Source organism: Temnothorax americanus, unplaced genomic scaffold (genome assembly GCF_048541705.1).
Source record: "Temnothorax americanus isolate GAGA-0224 unplaced genomic scaffold, ASM4854170v1 Scaffold3, whole genome shotgun sequence".
In the NCBI taxonomy this organism is placed as follows: Eukaryota; Metazoa; Arthropoda; class Insecta; order Hymenoptera; family Formicidae; genus Temnothorax; species Temnothorax americanus.
The window spans coordinates 8,130,672-8,149,694 of record NW_027509442.1 but is presented as its reverse complement, the minus strand read 5'-3'; the positions used below and the strand labels follow the sequence as shown (position 1 = coordinate 8,149,694).

Genomic DNA, 19,023 nt, shown 5'->3' with positions numbered 1-19,023 from the left:
GTTGCATGTAAAATATATAAGTACATGTAAAATATGCAAAAAAATATACACACACTCTCTCCCTCTCTATTTTTTTTAAATCTTACTTACAAATAAAAATTAGATATGCCTATTTAAAAAATTCATTTACTTACACATAAAGACTTAGATATAAATAAGACGATAGAGTATAAACCGTAAGTTGAAAGAAAACTTTTGCAATTTTATATGCGCGCCTGCAATTCAACTATTCTGTTTTGAAAATGCATTAGCAATAACTATATATATACCACGGAAAGATATTTTTAGAGAAAACTTACGATATAGCATGCAGCAATTCCTGTCGCTGCTTCTCCTTCACCTTCACGCTTCCACCTTCCTCGAGAGCTGCTTGCAATTCCCTTTGCAAGACTGCCAATTTGCGGCGCTCACCCTCCAAGAGTAACGAAGTAACCTGAAACAAAATAAGGATTATTTGCTACGTCTCGTTGGATGGTAGATAATTAAACACATTTAGTTAAATATATTTCGGGGCTTCTCGATATATCTCATATCTTAAAAAGAAAAAAAAGAAAAAAAAACAATCGCCAAAAGATAACTTTATTTAACTGATAAACTATTTTTTTTGCTCATTCATGTACCTAACAATGGTAGAGAGACTGCTGGCTACATATTGTATATATATATATATATATTTAAAATTATTAAAATCTCAATTTCTGCAGATGCATGTTTGATACTATTTTGAACGACAGTTGATTACTTTGGGAGATACATAAAAAAAACCAGATAATTCTCATTTGTGACGTCATAACTGCAGTTGAATGCACGTTCTTTTTGCATGCTGGCAAGTGAGATTCAACTGATTGTAAGTTTTTATCCACAATCGAGAACGTGTGCTTCAATGAATATCTAATATAAACTCACATTATATATATACCTATATATATACCTATATATGAACCTAGTTGTGAACCTGCATCGATAGCTGTCACCAAAATAAACAGGTAAGTCAAAATGACATATCTTACTTGAGTATAAAATACTATTACTGAATGACTCAGATCATTTGAGTGCAAATGGAAAGCCTAATATAACTTTCTACGAAAAGAAACTTATCATACTTCCTTCTATTACCCTGTATAGTTTCTTGCCACAGAGACCGTAGGCGACTAGAAGAAACTGTTACTCTTACCATCTGAGAACGCATGCGATAAAAGAGAAAATTAATATTAGAGAATGTATCAACTGATGGCAATACAGATCTTCCTTCTAATCGTACGTTGGTATATACTACCAGATTTAACGTTTTATCTATCAGGTATCGACAGAGGTACTAAGTTTATCTCCCAATACATTTTTTTTTAATAATAGAATAACGTAGAATCGTAGATATATCGAATAAAATAATAAACGTGACTTTAATGCAACATAAATTATAATATATTTAAAATCTCAATCTATAAAAATATAATTTGTTTTATCTGATTAAACAACAATTAGGAACATAATATATATATATCCCAGTAATTAACTTTTATTATTATAAACACAAAGTTAAAATAAAAATATGTAAAAAATATTAAAAGATAAACATAAGATATCTGTAATCAGAATTAGAATTAAAGAACTAAAAAACATATATGTAGATAATAAATATAAATAAAGATGCAATAGTGTCTAACTATTGGTAATTAATTAAATAATTTCCACAATAAAAAATATATTTTGTGTCCACAAATTCAAACAACAAAAAAAATAAAAATCTTAGTAGGCTGGATAAAAAACATAGTGGAAAATCGAAAATAAAACACAAAGTAAAAGTTTATGCAATAAATAAAAAACATAATAATTGCTATATTAATTTATAAGGCTTTACTTGCGCGCCGCAGTTTTCTTATTACACTTTCTACTAAAAATGTTAACATCAATTCCAAGCATAAACGAAATTAATGGGTTAAAGAAACGTGTTCTTTATAAGTGCTTCGAAAGAGGACAGCGTAAAAAAAATCTCATGTTTTTATTTATATACCTTGTAACGATTTTTCAGTTTCCCCGCTGACTCGCATTAAACGTGCACATTCGATTTCACGCGCGCACGCTGTAGAAACTCTGTAGAGCGTAGATCGCGCGCGAACATCTCATATGCAGCGACGCGTGCAAATACGCACGTGCGCGCGCGTGTATATGCGTAAATCGTTCTTGCATAGGTAACACAAGTATAGGCCACGCGTGCACGCGTATTTATGCACGTACACGCGTAAGCAAGGATCAAGATACCTGAATAGATAAACGTATATAAGAAGATACGAACCTCGCCCCTAAGCCCTAAGCTCGTTGTGCTCGACGGAAGATCGCGCATACGAATGTACTCTATATAATTGGCCGAAAGCACTGGACTTCCTACGATTATATATGAGTTATTATTGCCAGATATTATGCTAATTCCACAGGAGAGATGAAAGCTCGCGTGGATGCACTCGCGAATGCGTGTCGTGCTACTCCTTTAATTGGCCGACGCACCGCTGTTAACCACAGTACCCCCATCAGGAGATTATTAGCTTTTATTTTATTTAATGTATAATTATTAGTATTTATTTTTTTGGCTTCATCATAGAGGAAGCATTGTGAGCAAAGGGTTCTACTTGCACACTTAAAAACTATAAAGAAGCCCGATATCTCAATATTTGCGGAAGTTAGAGCAAATTTACCGAAATTTCTGTAACTCCAGAACTAATCAACCAAATCTTAACGAATTATATATAAAATATAGGGGTAGAAAAAAAAAGACTGAAAAATATAATAAAATTAAAAATAGATCGATATCTCCAAATTTGCGGAAATTAAAGCATAAACAAACATTTCTGCAAATTCAAAATTTTATTAAAAAAGAACCTCTTGATTATTAGCAATTTTTATTAATTCTATTATATTCTTCAGTTTTTTTTCTACCCCTATTTCATATATAATGTGTTAAGATTTGGTTGATTAGTTCTGGAGTTATAGAAATTTCGGTAAATTTGGCACATACACATACACACACACATACATACATACAGAAATTTTTTTAAATTGCAATTTTTTGACATTTTAGAACATTCTGAACACATTCAGAAAAACAAAAAAAAATTTTTTTTACGAAAACAAAGCTTCCTCTATAAGGAAGCGAGGAAGCAATAATCTCTAACAAAAAAAAGTGCAACTTCTCTTTTAGCTCATTGTAACTTACGCAAATTTTTTGACACAACAGTTTTCAAAGTAATTTAAAAAATAATAATAAAAATATCAAGAACGTACGATCTACAATGAAATTTCGTTGTATCGTAAACTTCAAATTGAGTCAGTTGCGAAAATTCCGTTATGACGAACCGTACGCGTACATCCGATCAATGCATATAGCGGGATCGAAGAAAGAATTCGGAAGAAACTTCTTTGCAGCATTTTCGTTTCACGAAATCGAAGTACGTGCTTGTTATAACTAAAAGTCTCTTTCGACAGGCGTGCAGATAGATACATTTGCTCGACTCCAAGATATACGTAAGTTTTCGATATTTTCAATTGTTCGACTGATAAGTGTCTCTCGGGAGTTTCTGAGAAAAATAGCTTTCGAGAAAAGATATCTAGAGAGGGTCATGTGAGGTTTTGTCTCGACCATTTTTGTGAGAGATTTTCTTAGAGTTGGAGACCTCCGAGAACCCTTCAGTCCGCTATCAGTCGAGAATCGCAGCAGCGCAACGTGTCGATTACGTTCACGCGATCACCGGAAGTTTCCGAACGCCACCGGAACCGGAACGCGTGCAAGCGCTCGTTGCCAAAGCTTCGTTATTGCAGACCAGACTATCTTAGTTTGAAGCAAAGTTCAGCGATAAGTCAGCTTGAATTGCTAGTCTCGTGCGGTAGCACGGGTGTCAAATCAGACTTGGTCACAACGCAAACTTTTATTATTGCTAAAGTTCAGCCGACTTGAATCGCCCCGAAAGAAAAATTTAACAAAACCGCGGATTAAAAACTGCGTTATTCTCTTGCTTTCGAAAATATTTACTAATTATTTAAAATATTCTCGACAACCCCTCTTTTTCTGACTACAAAGATATACAAGTATCGTATTTATTACTCCATTCGATAATGAGTCTTGAATCTGCCTTTAATCTGTCATTACTTTGCCTTCTATTGTGCGTTCCTTTATCATAACTGCAAATTTTATTAAAATATTTCATTGCATTTTCCAAATAGTGCCGACGCGCGACGGATGCACCATAATATTGCGTTGCATCATAATATAAAACGGATATACGACGGTGCATGGACTCGACCGTCTGTCGAAATAAAACTTTACGCAACTTCTTGGAGCACTGACTCCCGCGCTTATTAAAGATCGCCATCACGATATCATGCTGATGATTAGATTATGAGTACACCAAGCTATTATTCTGTCTATATCGTAATTGCGCACGCTCGCTTACTATTTACGGACGCCATGCTAGTTGAGATCGAGAAAATGAAATGATCGCGGCGCTTTTAGACGAATGTTGCACGCAGCCGCTCAATTATGCGTAATTAAATTGTTATCGATAATTTACCGCAGCGCACTCATGCGCACAGGCAATCTCGGTGCAGGAATCTACGAAATGCCGGTAGCACAGATTATTATATAAAATGTTTATGATGCATGCTTGTGCATAGCGCAGAAGTCTTTACGAAGATGCTCGACCGTAACATTTTTTCATAGACATTCGCGGGAGTCTTTAAACATATATTAAACTAAAGAATCAGCACATATAAAATCACATAACGAGAAATAAGCTCCCTACAGCTCTTCAACTAAAGGTTCGCTTTTTTAATTATTGAATCACAGCACGCAAACTACGTGAGTGCTCTAAAGATCCTTCGTGGTTTAATTTCGAATAATAAGTAACTCGTGTGTTGCTATGAGCAATTCCATCTCACGACATGATTAGATTAGTGATACGCAGAATTCTTATCTTGAGATGTGCCGCAAAACTTCATACTTCTTTATAATTAGTGTTTCTTAGAAAAAAAGATAGAAAAAATACAATATTAATGTATATATATATATTTAAGATTCTAGTCAATTATTTTTTAATTTATCCAGCAAATTATTTAAAATTAACAAAATAATAATGTTAACAATAATTAAATTACATAATTATGCACATCAAAGACATAAGTATCGTAATATAAGTATGGCAAATAAAATTGTGCTTCTAATAGCAACAACCGCGTTCTTTCGAATATGTAATACACAATAATTTTTTCAGATAATATAATAGACAGTAATATATTTTGTGCTATTCTCACATATATTTTGTATAAATTTATATTTCTTTAGTATATTCCGTTATATATCTCTCATTTATATTTCTAAAAATTGTAGATTCGTGTAATTCTAAATAATTGATTCGATTGAAACAAGCACTCGTGCCAGCGGTAAAACACGAGCCTTAATTTCGCTTTCGATTAGTTTGACGATCTTCTCAAAACCGCGATTTTGTTACGCCGGAACGTTGCACGACGCGACGCGACGCGACGCGAGGGCTGAAACGGAATATTATCCGTGATGAAGCGAATTAAGTAACCGAACCAAGTCCATAGAGAAATCATAGCATGAAGAAACGGCAAAGAACGAAATTTCTCTATTGCTCACTCATATAATCGCTCTTAAGCAAATGTAATTCGTGCAATATCCAAATAACATTATCAGTAGGCCAATGACAAACAACATTTAATGTCACCAACCCGTACATCCGCAACGAAAAAAAGCATGCGTAATTGCACAACATATTATAATGGTTAATCTAATTGAATTGAATCTGTTTATTCGATTGTGACAAGTCTCCAAAACTCTACGCTTCTTACTCTCTCTTTCTTTTTATCTTTATTTTCTTCTTCAGAACCAATTATTACCATCTATATGTTGCTCCATGGCTTATTATAGTATTGTAATATAATAGTTTCAAAGCATTAAAAATAATTTCGATTTCATGTTACTGTAACAAATTTATAATTAACGGACTTATCAAGTTAAGAAATAAGATCTCTTTCAAATTCGTTACGTGATACGTGCAAACAGTTTCACATAATTGTACAACAAAACTTTATTGACAAAAATATTGTATTTTGATAAAATAGATTAATAAATAATTAATCTTTATTATAATATATACCGTAGAAATTAATCTATTTTAAAAATGTATCATCAAAGAAGAAGAAGAAGATTAGGAAACAGTGCGTAATGGACATGATATTTAATATCACATTACTGCATAAGTGATTCGTTCCATTGTATAAATTTGCTACATCAAGAACGCTTTTACGTCGTTATAAAAAAATATGTGGCACACGTGGCACGTATACAGCATAGTACAAGACAATTAACATGGAAACACACTTTGATTTGTCAGCGTCGAGTCATCAGATTTTACACACGGGAATCAGTAAATTTGTCTACTATAAATAACGAAAGTGACTCTTTAGACTCGAGTAGAATATTACGAGAAACGAACAACTCACTCGTGCTTTGAAGAGCTCTGACCTTTACAATGATTCTGCTTAATGCTAAAGTGAAAACGATCCTGGATTCACAGACCGTAACTAGATTCCACGCCGCGATGATACGCACGTGCACAAAACTTACGAAATGTGCCCGCTCTTCTTCTTTTCTTGATCTTATTTCGCTCTGAACGGCATGATATACCGAGTAATTTTGTAAGATAGACCGTGTACCGCGGTGTACCCCGTGAGTTGTCGAACAAGTATCGATCAAGTGTGAATTATAGCGGTGAGATTGGTGAGAAACGAGAGAGTTCAACGGCGTTCAATATCCACCAAAAGTTCAGTTCTGGTTTTGCCTCGCTCCTCGCATCATATATGTATACCTTATATGTATTAATTTTTTATAGGTACATTAATCAATTAAGCTAATGCTTGCTTATTAAATGCTGGTAATGACGAGGGAACGTCGAGAAAACCATTACGTAAGTCATATCGTTGGCTGTCATCAAATTATGTTAAAATAATGGTTGTATACCAACGTACGTTTGTTCGATAAGTCACAAAATATCGTCGCCTGACTGCGATGCCTCTACCCCTATTACGTCATTCGTTTATAATCGTGCAACTTCGTTAATTACTACATAATTATAGTTTTATACCTTTTCATTTCTGTCTTCTATATAAATCTGCTCGCGTACCTACTGTTTCGAACTCTTGCATCAATCTTCTCAAATACAATTTTTTTGTCATTAACTTTTTTTAATCTTTTTTAACCTACTTGTCAAATTTTTCCATTCTTTTGTGCCTGCCTTTCCATTTATTTAATATCCTTATTAATACTCTCATAGTCATACACTCTTTAGTCTATCGAATCAATAATTTTTTATCATTAATTTCTATCAAATTATTTACAAAATTCAATAATCAAATATTTATTTTATCGTTGTAAAAAAGTAGACAAAAACGTGGCAGGAGACACGGGAAAGTGAAGTATAAGAAAACATGATTAGAAAATATTTCTCGTCAAGGTACAAATTCTCGAGGCCAGGTAATAGCAATCGACATCTGACTTTACTCATATAGCACCTCATATCCATCCGCCAAGAAACACGCGGAGAAAGGTGTAACAGTCAGATTGATCACCGCGACAGGAAGGAGAGTGCAACGAACGAACTTTCCTTGGTCGTTTCGGTTTCAGGTGGCTGACCGTTGTACCAGAACCGATACGGGTTTTCTGGGTCGAGCCTCTCACTGGCCTACACTACAATCGCGGGCAAAAGTGACCATTGAAATCAGCTAGTGTGCTCTCAGGTGAATGGATAGCTAATCCTAGATCGAATGTCGAATGTATTCTCGACAAGGATACCGGAGATCGAGCATTAAGTTACGCTCGCTCCTCTCTCTGTCCCGGATGTTCTAACTTTTAAAACCTCTCCGCATATATTAACTAACATTATAGTATCTTAGAAATGATTTTAGTTTCCCGAAGCTTACTGTATGATCCTTTGCACGCGTTTCGGTTAAATGAATAATTAAATTTCCCACATGTATCTTACCTCCAATTGCACTCCGAAGAGATCTCTCGATCTTCCAGGTCTAGGAGCATTCAATTCTTGCATCTCGGCTTCTCGTTCTACCAGTCCCATTTCTTCAAGATACCTGAAGACATACGATAAAATTTTAAGTCTAATTGCACCTTAATTTTAATCCTTTTTCAACAAAATAAGATAACCTATCGTAAAGCGACGTAATAAGAAGGTATTAATAGCGATCGGTATATTCTCTTCGAATATTACAACAGCTTCGCAAAGAGTTAGTGCTTAGGTATTAAAAAAATATTATACAACTTTTCATACGTATAAATTATAAATTGCACCATTAATAAAATAGCGCAAACAGCAACGTTACAGTGACTGAATTTAACAAATATGCTTTTCTCTCTCCATGATGTATTACATTCGTTTCTAGTTTTTTCTGCTTTTATGAAACGGTTAAGCATCATAAAAATGATATATATATCATAAAATGATATATATGGCGAAACTAAATCAGAAGTTTTCTCAGAGAAACTATGGTAAAGTAAACCAACTATAACAAAAACAAAGCGAATTTGATATACGAAGCATTCTGTAGTGGAACATGAATCATTCGACGGAGAAAAACTCATAACAGTTACGAACGCATTTAAATGTCTGCAAGCATGACGAGTGCCGAGACACATCTAGTTTTTATGGAAAGATAATTAAAGTAATTAAACCGTCAGAGATAATTGCTAGCGATTCTATTATATTATTAGCATCAAAATATACTCTCGCTCATAAGTATAAAAATATTTTTAAGCGAACAGCTTATAGAAGATCTCGCGTGATAATGATGTGTAATTTAAAACAGTAGAAAGGCATTTATTTACATTGAATTGACAATGTATTGCACACACACACAACAAGAAATCATAATCAATTTAAATGTTAAAAAGCAAATATGTATTCTTAGAAAATTCACTATTAAGTTTATTGTTATTTACTTATTAAATAATAATTTATTTAATTATGTTATAAGATTTATGTAAAATTAAGCTAATTTATATTGCCAAATTCGGCCAAATTCTTATATTTTCTTTTCTCCGCTAAGTGTAAAAATTCAACTCATTGTCATCAGAAAGGTTACACTCTTCCCTCTCATTTCACACATGACACTCGCGTAAACGTTATTACCCCGTTGGCATTTAAAACAATTACAACGCGGGGTCATTACCGCGGCGCGGCGCGGCGCCGGGAATACCGCGACGCGCGCCGCGCCGTCGTCAAAGCGTGCGAATCGCGGCGCATTGTCTGGTGATCCGACACCGAGAAAACAATAAAGCCAAGAGTACAGTACTACGACTCACGAGAAAAACCGCGCGACTGTGTCGGATATGATACCGGCGGCAAAGTTTCCCGCAACGTGAATCATTCGGCGCTTTAAGTATTCGCGGATCAGCAGCGGCAAATAGATACGATTATATACGCAATAGCGTTAGAAAAGTGTCATGCGGAATCGCGCGATTTCACGAGTCACCAAAAGCGTCTTGATTCAACAAAGAGGATCGACGCACGGCTGATGGGGGGAGGGGGTAACACATCAGCAGGATGCACCGCAACAATGTGTCTGGGTAACGCGCGCGAACAATGGACGATACCTACGCGGCGCGTACGTCCTCGTACCGTTATCTCACTCGCCACGGAAGTATCCGCTAATTATTTGCAATTAATCGCAGAACCGTGCGCGCGCGCGCGCGCGCGCGCGCCGGGAGCGACGCTCCGACACTCTAGGACTCTAGGACATCATCGTCCTGCGCCATAGCTGCATGGGTGCGGATGGCGCGACGCGGCGGTTTATCGCGTCTATCGCGTTACTACATCGGTTGTTAACGCTGTAACGAACGTCGTTGCGCCTCAAACGTAATTGCTTTCTCCGCATAATTTGTAATTGCATTATAATTATTATCTCTTTTCTGTGAGCGTTTTAATGCGTCGCGCAATTAGGTGCATAATTAATCGTTAGCGAGTTCTGGATGACTCTCCTGGGCCTGTTCCGCGTCTTATCCTAATAGCACATCGCGCCATATTACTTTGCGCTGCAATATGATTGCATTTGCCGTAATTCTGTTACGTCTCACGTCTCGTAATCTTCCCTTTGATATTTCCTTCCTACTTAACACTGAATTCGCTGACATCAATAAAGTCGACTTTAAAATTAACCGATAAAAATATCCTCGCATCTTTCAAACTCCTCGTATAAGTTCTTTTTTTTTTTTACTTAAGTTTTGAATACTACTTTTCTAGTTCTATAATTTCCAACTGCAAATTGGTACTCGTTACTCTAGTTATTCCCAATGACGATCGAGTTAATTGAGGAGTGAAACTTCCCAACGGGAATGTAAAGGTAAATAGAGCCATCGGTTATCAATGGTACAGGTTGTACATATAAAAGGATTTATAGAGCTTTTCCAGTAGCGAGAGGATTCTCCCGACCACACGGTGCCCATACGCGTGAATGCAGAAGCGGAAGCAAAAGACGGCGGCGCACATTGGAGGAGGCGAGTCAGCCCTAACGGGATCGCGATACGAATCATTAGCGCTGTTTAATCTACGAACGAGCATTCTAACCGGAGCGGCGGCGGGGAATCGCGCGGCTTGTTGTAAAATCAACTGCGTCACGGGAAGGAATCTTCTTCCTTCGATTTCCGCGCCGGCGAAGCGTCTCCTGAGTCATCGGAAACGTCACGTGATTTCCGCTGCTATAAAAAGTCCAAGTCTTACGAACCACGATAACGATATACTGCAGCGCGCAACGTCGTGCAAACGTCATATCACTTTTTCTTCTGCTTCCTCAAGAACTTAAGAAGATTGACTTAAGAAGATTAATAATGTAAGAGTAATTACTAAAAGACTATCAGAAACACCTAGTACTTCGTTTCATATATTCACTTAGATGTAGCTAATTGCGCGAAACGATCGTTAGCATCGATGGAGCCTTCAATCGATAGAAAAAGGACGTTTTTGCAAGAGAAAGCATAATTAAAGTTCACCGCTGCCGCTGGTGTCACGCAGCGTTCCCCAGTGGCAGTGTAAACGACGCCATCGAACGCCACCCCTGTCATTGTCATATCCGATGCGAGTGTGCACTGTCTACTGAACGATGGACAAATAATAAGCAGTAATAACAATGTGGTGGACGTTAAATGTGCCAGCACATCATGGCCGTGAGTCTAATCGTAACCGGCGATCTTGACGAGCCATATCGTTGCAACTGCCATCCCTCTTTTACTCTTATCTTTTACCCTTGGTCGCACGTAAACGTCCGCGTCGTACAACGGTGGATCGGCATTAGCATTCGTTTCATATTCGTTAATTCGTTTCAGCCCTCGTCTCCTTTTGTTCGACAAAAAATAGACAAACAAAAAAAGCTGTTAATAAAAATCTTGGAAATTTTATAATGTCGTTTTTAGTCTTTGAAATTAGAAATTAAATTTATAAGTTTGACAGTAGTTTTGATTCATGTGATAAGTCCCTTTTATTTTATTCTCTAATTCGCTTCTTTTTCTATTCTTTTTTTACAAGCGACGCTTATCATTCCCGCTTTATAATGGTACGTCGAGAATATATGTAAACTGATGCGAAAACTTATCATGGGTTAGATCATGTACTCCTAGAAAATGCAAGGAAGGTTAGTAGGAACAGACGGGAATATTTTCATGGAATCGCAAGACTTGCATTAGCGTGCTCGTCCGTAGCTGACTTCCGAGAACGCCCACACGTCCGTTAGCACGCAAGTCAGTTGATTTTGTTAAAGAAGACCATGCAGCAAATGCACGGTTTGCATTTATTTTCTGCATTTACTCGCGAATGGAAACGAAACTATCGCGTTGACCATCAGACAAGGAAAAGACCATGGGGTCACCTGGCTTTAATAGCGGTCACGCAGTTCTTTCGATCTCTAACATGGCGGGATTAAATCGATCGGTTGTTTTTCTCTCATCGAACATTGATCGCTTTATCGAAATATATATACGAGACATCTCTTTTCAATTGCCAAAGACGAAGAAGACAAAATCGAAAAAACCGTGCATCATGGCCAATACTATCGCTGAAAAATGACGACATCAACATTACCGGTAGTCCCAAGTAGGTCGCAACTGTCGAGATAAACGAGCGATCAAGACCAGTGACCACTCCTTGACCTAGACGTCTCGACATTAACCCTGGTCCGACCTACTCTTCATCCTGATCTTGTCGGAGTGCAATGTCACGAGGACGCACGACTGTAAAAGTATACCAAAGGGACCAGTATCTTCAATACCGCATTGGTACCGCACTGTTTTAATTTAATGCAATTTCTTTTCGAAAAAATCTAAACCAACTCATACATAATTAAATAAAGAATTAAAAATTTAAATTTATTCTGGATACATGACAGTGTATAACATCCATTTTATATAAGGTAACTCAAAAAGTTTTTTTTTATATAAAGAGGAACGTAAACAGCACGAAAAGAACAAGGAAAAAATAATAAATGACAAAGAAAAATTAACATTAATATTTAGACATATCTCAAATACTCGGCAATAACTATCTCAAATATAAAGCCTTGTTTTGTTAGTTTCGTATACATCGCGGTATCTCCCATTATTTAAATGTCAACGAACCCTCATAGAGACCATGAACATCAGCCCCGATCGTAGAATACAAAAGGGTAACCGTTGACAATTCGTTAAAATGTCAACGACGGGCTAACTATGTAGTACGAGGTACGACGCTTATGCATATTAAAGATACGACATTTGCGATGAACTTATTCAGCTATGTGTCTATATATTTTAGAGATTTGACCGCATCGTTTAAAAACTCTTTTTTAACTAAGCACATTATTCTTTCATATTTACAATGCGTGATGTATGTATCGTATATACGCAACCCTAAATTGATCGAATATTACAATATCCATATGACGGACGCTTCCTATAAAATTCCTGTCGATAGATATTGGAGAAGTGTATTCTTATGATTATTTTATTGATGAATGTAGTATTTATCAAATTGGTCATTCTATCAATTATTCTATCGATGAATATTATTTACCAAACAATATAATTCAGAGACCAATGTCGCTTCTCAACGATAACCAAGATATAAGGTATATTAAGATTATTTATGCAAATACAAATAGATTTTCCTGTTGAGTTTGTTAGATAATCTTGAATTGGTTGAAGTAGAGAGAGAGCAGTTAAGAAAGGCGAAAAATCTGCGAGCACCGTGTCGCGTCGTAAAGTCTTTCGCAATAAGCGAGTGATAAGTGTGACGTGCGTGTGTGTGTGTGTGTGTGTATATATATATATGTCTCTTTTCGTCCTTCTATATATCTTACTTTTTCCACTTCGGTGTCCATGCGCCTCTTCGATCGTACAAGGATCGTACGTGTAGACGTGTGAGCAAAGTAAACTCGCTTTATATGCGTTTACACAGGACACGGTATCGACATCTCATAAACCAGGAGGAAGTCGTATCTCTCTCGGTTACACGCGCGCCTTAATAAAACGAATATATTTCGTCGTTATCACCGCTCGGCCGCTCGCCTGTCGCTCGCGTATGTGGATACGCAAAAATATTGATCAGTCGTATTTCGCAGCAAGTTTGTGCGAAAACATCCTTAGCAATGGAATAATATCCGGTATAGACGGTAGAGATGAGTAACGTGGATGGAATTACTGATAATAATATTTATACTGCAGCCTTACACTGCTTGGTAATGCAGATTTAAGCATTTGTAATTCTGTTCTATTGTGATGCTTGCGAAAATTTAATAATGGATTCGACAAGTCGTGTTAAATTCCATTATAATTCGATACTCTTTCTTCATTGATTAATTTTCATTGATTAATTTATTTATTTATTGGACAAAGAGCAATTATAATTTATGCAAGATGTAAAAGAGAAATAAAAAAGAAAAAACTTTTTCCATACAAAAAAAGCGAAAACGGTCACTGGGTGCACTTCAAACGAGGAAATACATGCGAGAAAACATGAACGCGGTGTAGCATCGACACCTCGTAAACAAGAATGTCGTCTCATTGTTGGATGTGTGTGGGTGCACGCTATAATAAAACGACTCGACGAGGTGCACCGACATCGCCGTGCGTCTTCGCAGTGTTTCTTCCGGAACATGGGCCTTTGGTGTACGCGAAAAGAAACGTATAGAAAACACGTAGAAACAACGTGCATGCGTTTAAATAGCAGACACCTCGCCATCGTCGTTATAGCGCCGAGAGCAGAGGAGAATCACGCCTCGCTTGCTAGCACACGTGGTTACGCTTCGAGTCTCTTCTCAACGAGCGCGAAAGGATCGAAAGACCGTGAGAGTGTCAGAACAAGAGAGAAAGAGAATGAGAGAAAGGTCGATGATCCTTGAGGAGAACTTTGCGACCTTGTCCGAATAAGCATCGATTCGCATCAAAGGTTGATTACCAACAATGTCAATCGCGCGCTGGCAATCTGATCGCTAATATTGCTTCAATGTTCTATATATGTACATACATAAAACCGATATTGTATTAAAAGGATCGAATTAACATTTAAAAAGTAAAAAAATGAAAATGTCACCAGGATCTTAGGATATGTAATTAAATCTAATAATTAATTAATTCAACTTAATTTAATTATAATTGAATGACTTTTGGCATAATAGTATTATATGTCACGTGCAACGAACTTGACAGACAAGAAACTGAAAAAGAGCATAAATCATTTAAACGTTGCATTCTTTTCTGCAGCTTTTAAATTTATTAATTGCTCTTCTGCTCGTTTTCTTGATTTTTAGCAATTTGCGATCAAGAAAAAAAACGGCTGATTCAAAATTATTTGCGAAATTATGTGCGCCAACAATGATTTAAGGATTAATAAGGTTACGCAAATAAAATGGACTTTCCTAGTCTCTCCACTTTCTCCATCGCATTAATCTTTGTCGGTTAAACAAGCGCGTCTCAAGTTTCACCGCGCAATATTCATCTTCTTGCACTTCCTTCGGCCTACCACGAAGTCCGCTAAGTCTGCACGGCGCGGCGAACGTGGCGCAAAGCGTAGGAAGGAAGTTTTCTATCGATCCATGCCGCTGTTTTGAGGTCAGGGCGCTGCGCCAGCACTGCGGCTACCAACTACCGAAACCAAGCTTCGACGACGACGTCCTCGTCTTCGCCATACCAGACTCCCGACGTCGGGCGTACTTCAGTTACCGATCCGTTTTCGAAAGAAATCATGATTATGTACATATCGGGAAAATAATCCATTATTTATGACTTACTTTAAGATTGTAAAAAGATCGTAAGAAAGTTTTTTTTCCTTAGTTAATATTTTATCTATCTAAAAAAAAATAAAAAAAAATAATTCTATTTTATTTAATAATTTCTTCTTACTCTCTCTCTCTCTCACACTGATATCGTAGCTATGCGTATGATGAGAGTATATTTCAACAGAAAATTAATATAAAATTAATAAAATTTGTTAATTAAATAATTAATTATACATATATATTTGCATGCATATGATAATGCGCGCTGAAATGCTTTTAACAATATTTTTTAACCATTTAATATGTTTTGATGTAACATGAATAATGAATAAATGTATGAAATAATTTTGAAAGTGGTCATTGTACCGGCCATTGAATTAAACCGCAAGAGTCTTTCAAAGCACGAGGACCACAACGTTGTATCGCGTGACTTTTCAAGTAAGCTACTTCAAAAAAACCGTCGATCCGTCAGGCATAATTTCGCAGGTGCCCGTTGTCGACCGCATTGCGGATGGAATTTTCTTTCATCGCTTGCACGAGATCAGTGGATTTATGCTTTCTTTTATCAAAACCGCACAATTGTATATATGTATATAAATTATTTTTAAAGTCAAGTTATTTTAACGTTTACGTAATCCGTTTAATTAAATTGCTGTAATCTTTAGCAAGAGATATCTATCAGCAAAGTAATTTTCTGTGAAAAACAGAAACCGTACTTTGGAAAAAGAAAGTTTTCAAAAATGAAAAAAAAGTAATTGTTTTTTACTAATAAGTTAAATAAAGTGTTAAATTTACGTATTCATAATATAATAGATTTAAGAATAAAAAAAATAGATATTTTTATTTCCTGGATGTTTAATTCACCGATTTAATTATGCAATAGCTTACTTATTAGTAGATATACTTATCGAGCGTATCTCAAGAAAATATGCCGATTTAAGAAAAATAAGATATTATCTATTTATCTATCGCGTGACAATTTGCAAATTTCTAAGAACGCGGTTTCCGTGCGAATTCCATACCTGCTCTTATTATTTTCTATGGCTCGACCGCATTGCAAACAAATAAATTCAATCGTACAATTTCTTTTCCTGGAAGTATAAAAGAAAACCGTATACCCGTGATAATTTCATTTTATGCGAGCAAAAAACAGTGCATTCCAATCGTCGATGGAGGGGTATCGCTATATACATCAATAAATTGGAAAATATCCGCATTCTAACAAGTTTACAGACATAACATTGCAAAGACGTAACATTGGAGTAATGTATGATAATTAATAATTAAAAAGAAAGTTAGCGGTTCCGGGGTAATACTAAGTATGAGCTGCAATTTACTAGTGCTGCTCTGATAGTTGCAATAAAGAGATGTTTCACTGAAGAACTTAGCTCAATATTATATATATATATAATATATTCAGATGTTATATATATAAATGTTACTGCAATTATAAAAAAAAATTAACTGCAAGAAACTATTGCAATCTTGCAGTGTTAATGTATTCTTTGCTCAATAAAAAAGTCTAATTTAAATTCTAACTTAACTTTAATTAAAGTTCTAATGACATAAAATTTATGAATAAAATTGTTCATAAGTGGCAAATTCGAACAATCGATTCAACGAGTGAAAGACCTTTCGCTAGTTATTGCTATCATTTGCGTTTCCAGAATAAGCGAACGTCACGCATCGTAAATTCCTTCATCATTGGATTTCCATCATGGAAGGAATGCATCCATCGGTCGACAAATGAAATCATTCGACCCCGCGAATATTTCAATTCTATTTCGAGTAACATGGTGCAAGCTCGAACAAGTTTTGTTTTTGGAAGAGGAAAACAAAGCTGGCTATATTAAATAGCGATTAGTTGCACCCTCTTGTCCGACCCTCTTTCGCGCACTCTTCCCTCGCTATTTTCTCCGCGCGTAGTAACAATGCGGCGGCGCATAACAATTAAAGCCAGTGCTGTCCCGTATCAAGCGCATCACGTTGTTTTTTAACTTCCGAAATTCGGAAGCAGAATGAAAGATAACGTCAAGATAAGTACGAGTAGATCACAATAGTTCCATAAACATTATATTCGCCAAATTTATATGAAAAGTTATAAACAAGTTTATGTGAAATATAAACTTAACAATAGAGGAATTGCAACGAGTATTTCGATGAAAGATACAAATAGTCATTTTGTATCTCCTTGTTGGTTTTGTTAGGGTTAATGGGATCTCTACTCGTTGGAAGACGCAATTTTTCCAATTTACTGAACGTTATATAGCAGCGCCGAGCAAAAGGATATATTCCTCTTAATATCTACCTTACGAGCAACCCCACCTAGCCACGATATCATGCTTATAGCCGATAGTTTACGTACGTACGTTACGTACGTAGATCAATTCAAATGCTCGACGCGTACATCCACGTATAATGCATACGTATATAGGAAAAGTTACGTGGGGCATACGTGGATATGAATGACCGCGCGACATATGGCGCCTAAGCACACGCCGCGGCCGCGCCGCGCAGCGCCGTGTGCATGTTTTCACCTCTATACGTCCCTATACTTTCTCTGCAATCGAAATGATCGAACGTCCCCTTGTTTTCACTTCCTCGATATGCGCCCGCGATTAAAGCGTCCCCCGATAACGATCGATGTTATATGTCTTCAAAAACCATAATTGTGGTTTTGAAGGACACAACGAATATTGAAGTACCATTATCGCCGTATATTAAAAGCCAAACTTATCGTTAAAGAAGAAAAAGCAAAAGGCTAGCGAGATAACGTTATTTTAAAATTTTGTAAAATTTTGTTGAAATTGTGATTTACAAATACGCCATGTTAATTGTTACATTGAAAATTTATAGACATATACCTCTAGAAAATATGTTTTATACCTGCACAGACAGTGGAAAATCTCTTCGTGTTTCCTTTTTTTCATAATTTTCATTTCTTTCCGCAGTATTATTGCTAAAAGAATTTACGATAATGCATATACGATGGTAACCGATAGCCCAACTCGATATCCTAAGTACCGTCGAGACTTGGAGATAATTTGAGCAAAACAAATGTATCTACAAGTAGCTTAAAATCCCGTGCCTTAACGATTTTCTTGGGATGTGAAACGAAATTACCAATAAAAAAGAGTCGGATTTGCTCGGCCCGTCGGAAAAGCACCGGCGCGGCGCGCTTAATAATATTCTCGTGACCCGAGACTGGTTAGTCGGGAACCTCCGGTCTGTTTATCGATCCGTGAACCGAGTCACGGCAACCGACCCTCCGCCTCGAAGATTATTCGAGCAACGCTAATTCGAATTTCTTTCCCTTTCACGGAAATCGAAAAGACCAAGCATCCGGTCATAATCTTCTAGTACCCTCCTAAGGAATAAAAAATCACCAGGTATTCGTCGTAATTTGATACCGATCAGTGCTCGATACCAACAATGCTCGATATCGACCAATGTGGTAGAATAATCTAGAGTCTAGAGGAATCGCAAATCTTACGTAGAATCGTCACGTGGACTTATTCCAGCGACCCTATGGGCCCATGTCAGACATACGTCTCCCACCGGTCTCTTTAATTCACGAAAAGGGACATCCCGCGGTGTCTCCTCACGCGCCGCCGCTCGGGGAGATCCGACTAAACCCCTCGCTCGAGGGGTTGTAAACCACGGGCTACGAGAGGGGAAGTTGCTGCGGAGGTGGGTCACGCAAAGAAT

At 36.7% G+C, this 19,023-nt stretch overlaps 1 protein-coding gene across 1 annotated transcript in view; it reads right to left on the bottom strand.

Moving 5' to 3' along the window:
• Positions 1–19,023, bottom strand: part of LOC143900045 (uncharacterized) — an 86,138-nt gene that overhangs the window by 42,684 nt on the left and 24,431 nt on the right. Inside the window, exons 2-3 of the mRNA XM_077410969.1 lie at positions 8,049–8,151; positions 300–433 (exon numbers count right to left, since the gene is read on the bottom strand). Of these exons, the coding sequence (XP_077267095.1) occupies positions 300–433; positions 8,049–8,138 (224 nt within the window). The 5' untranslated portion in view covers positions 8,139–8,151. The remainder of the gene's footprint in view (positions 1–299; positions 434–8,048; positions 8,152–19,023) is intronic.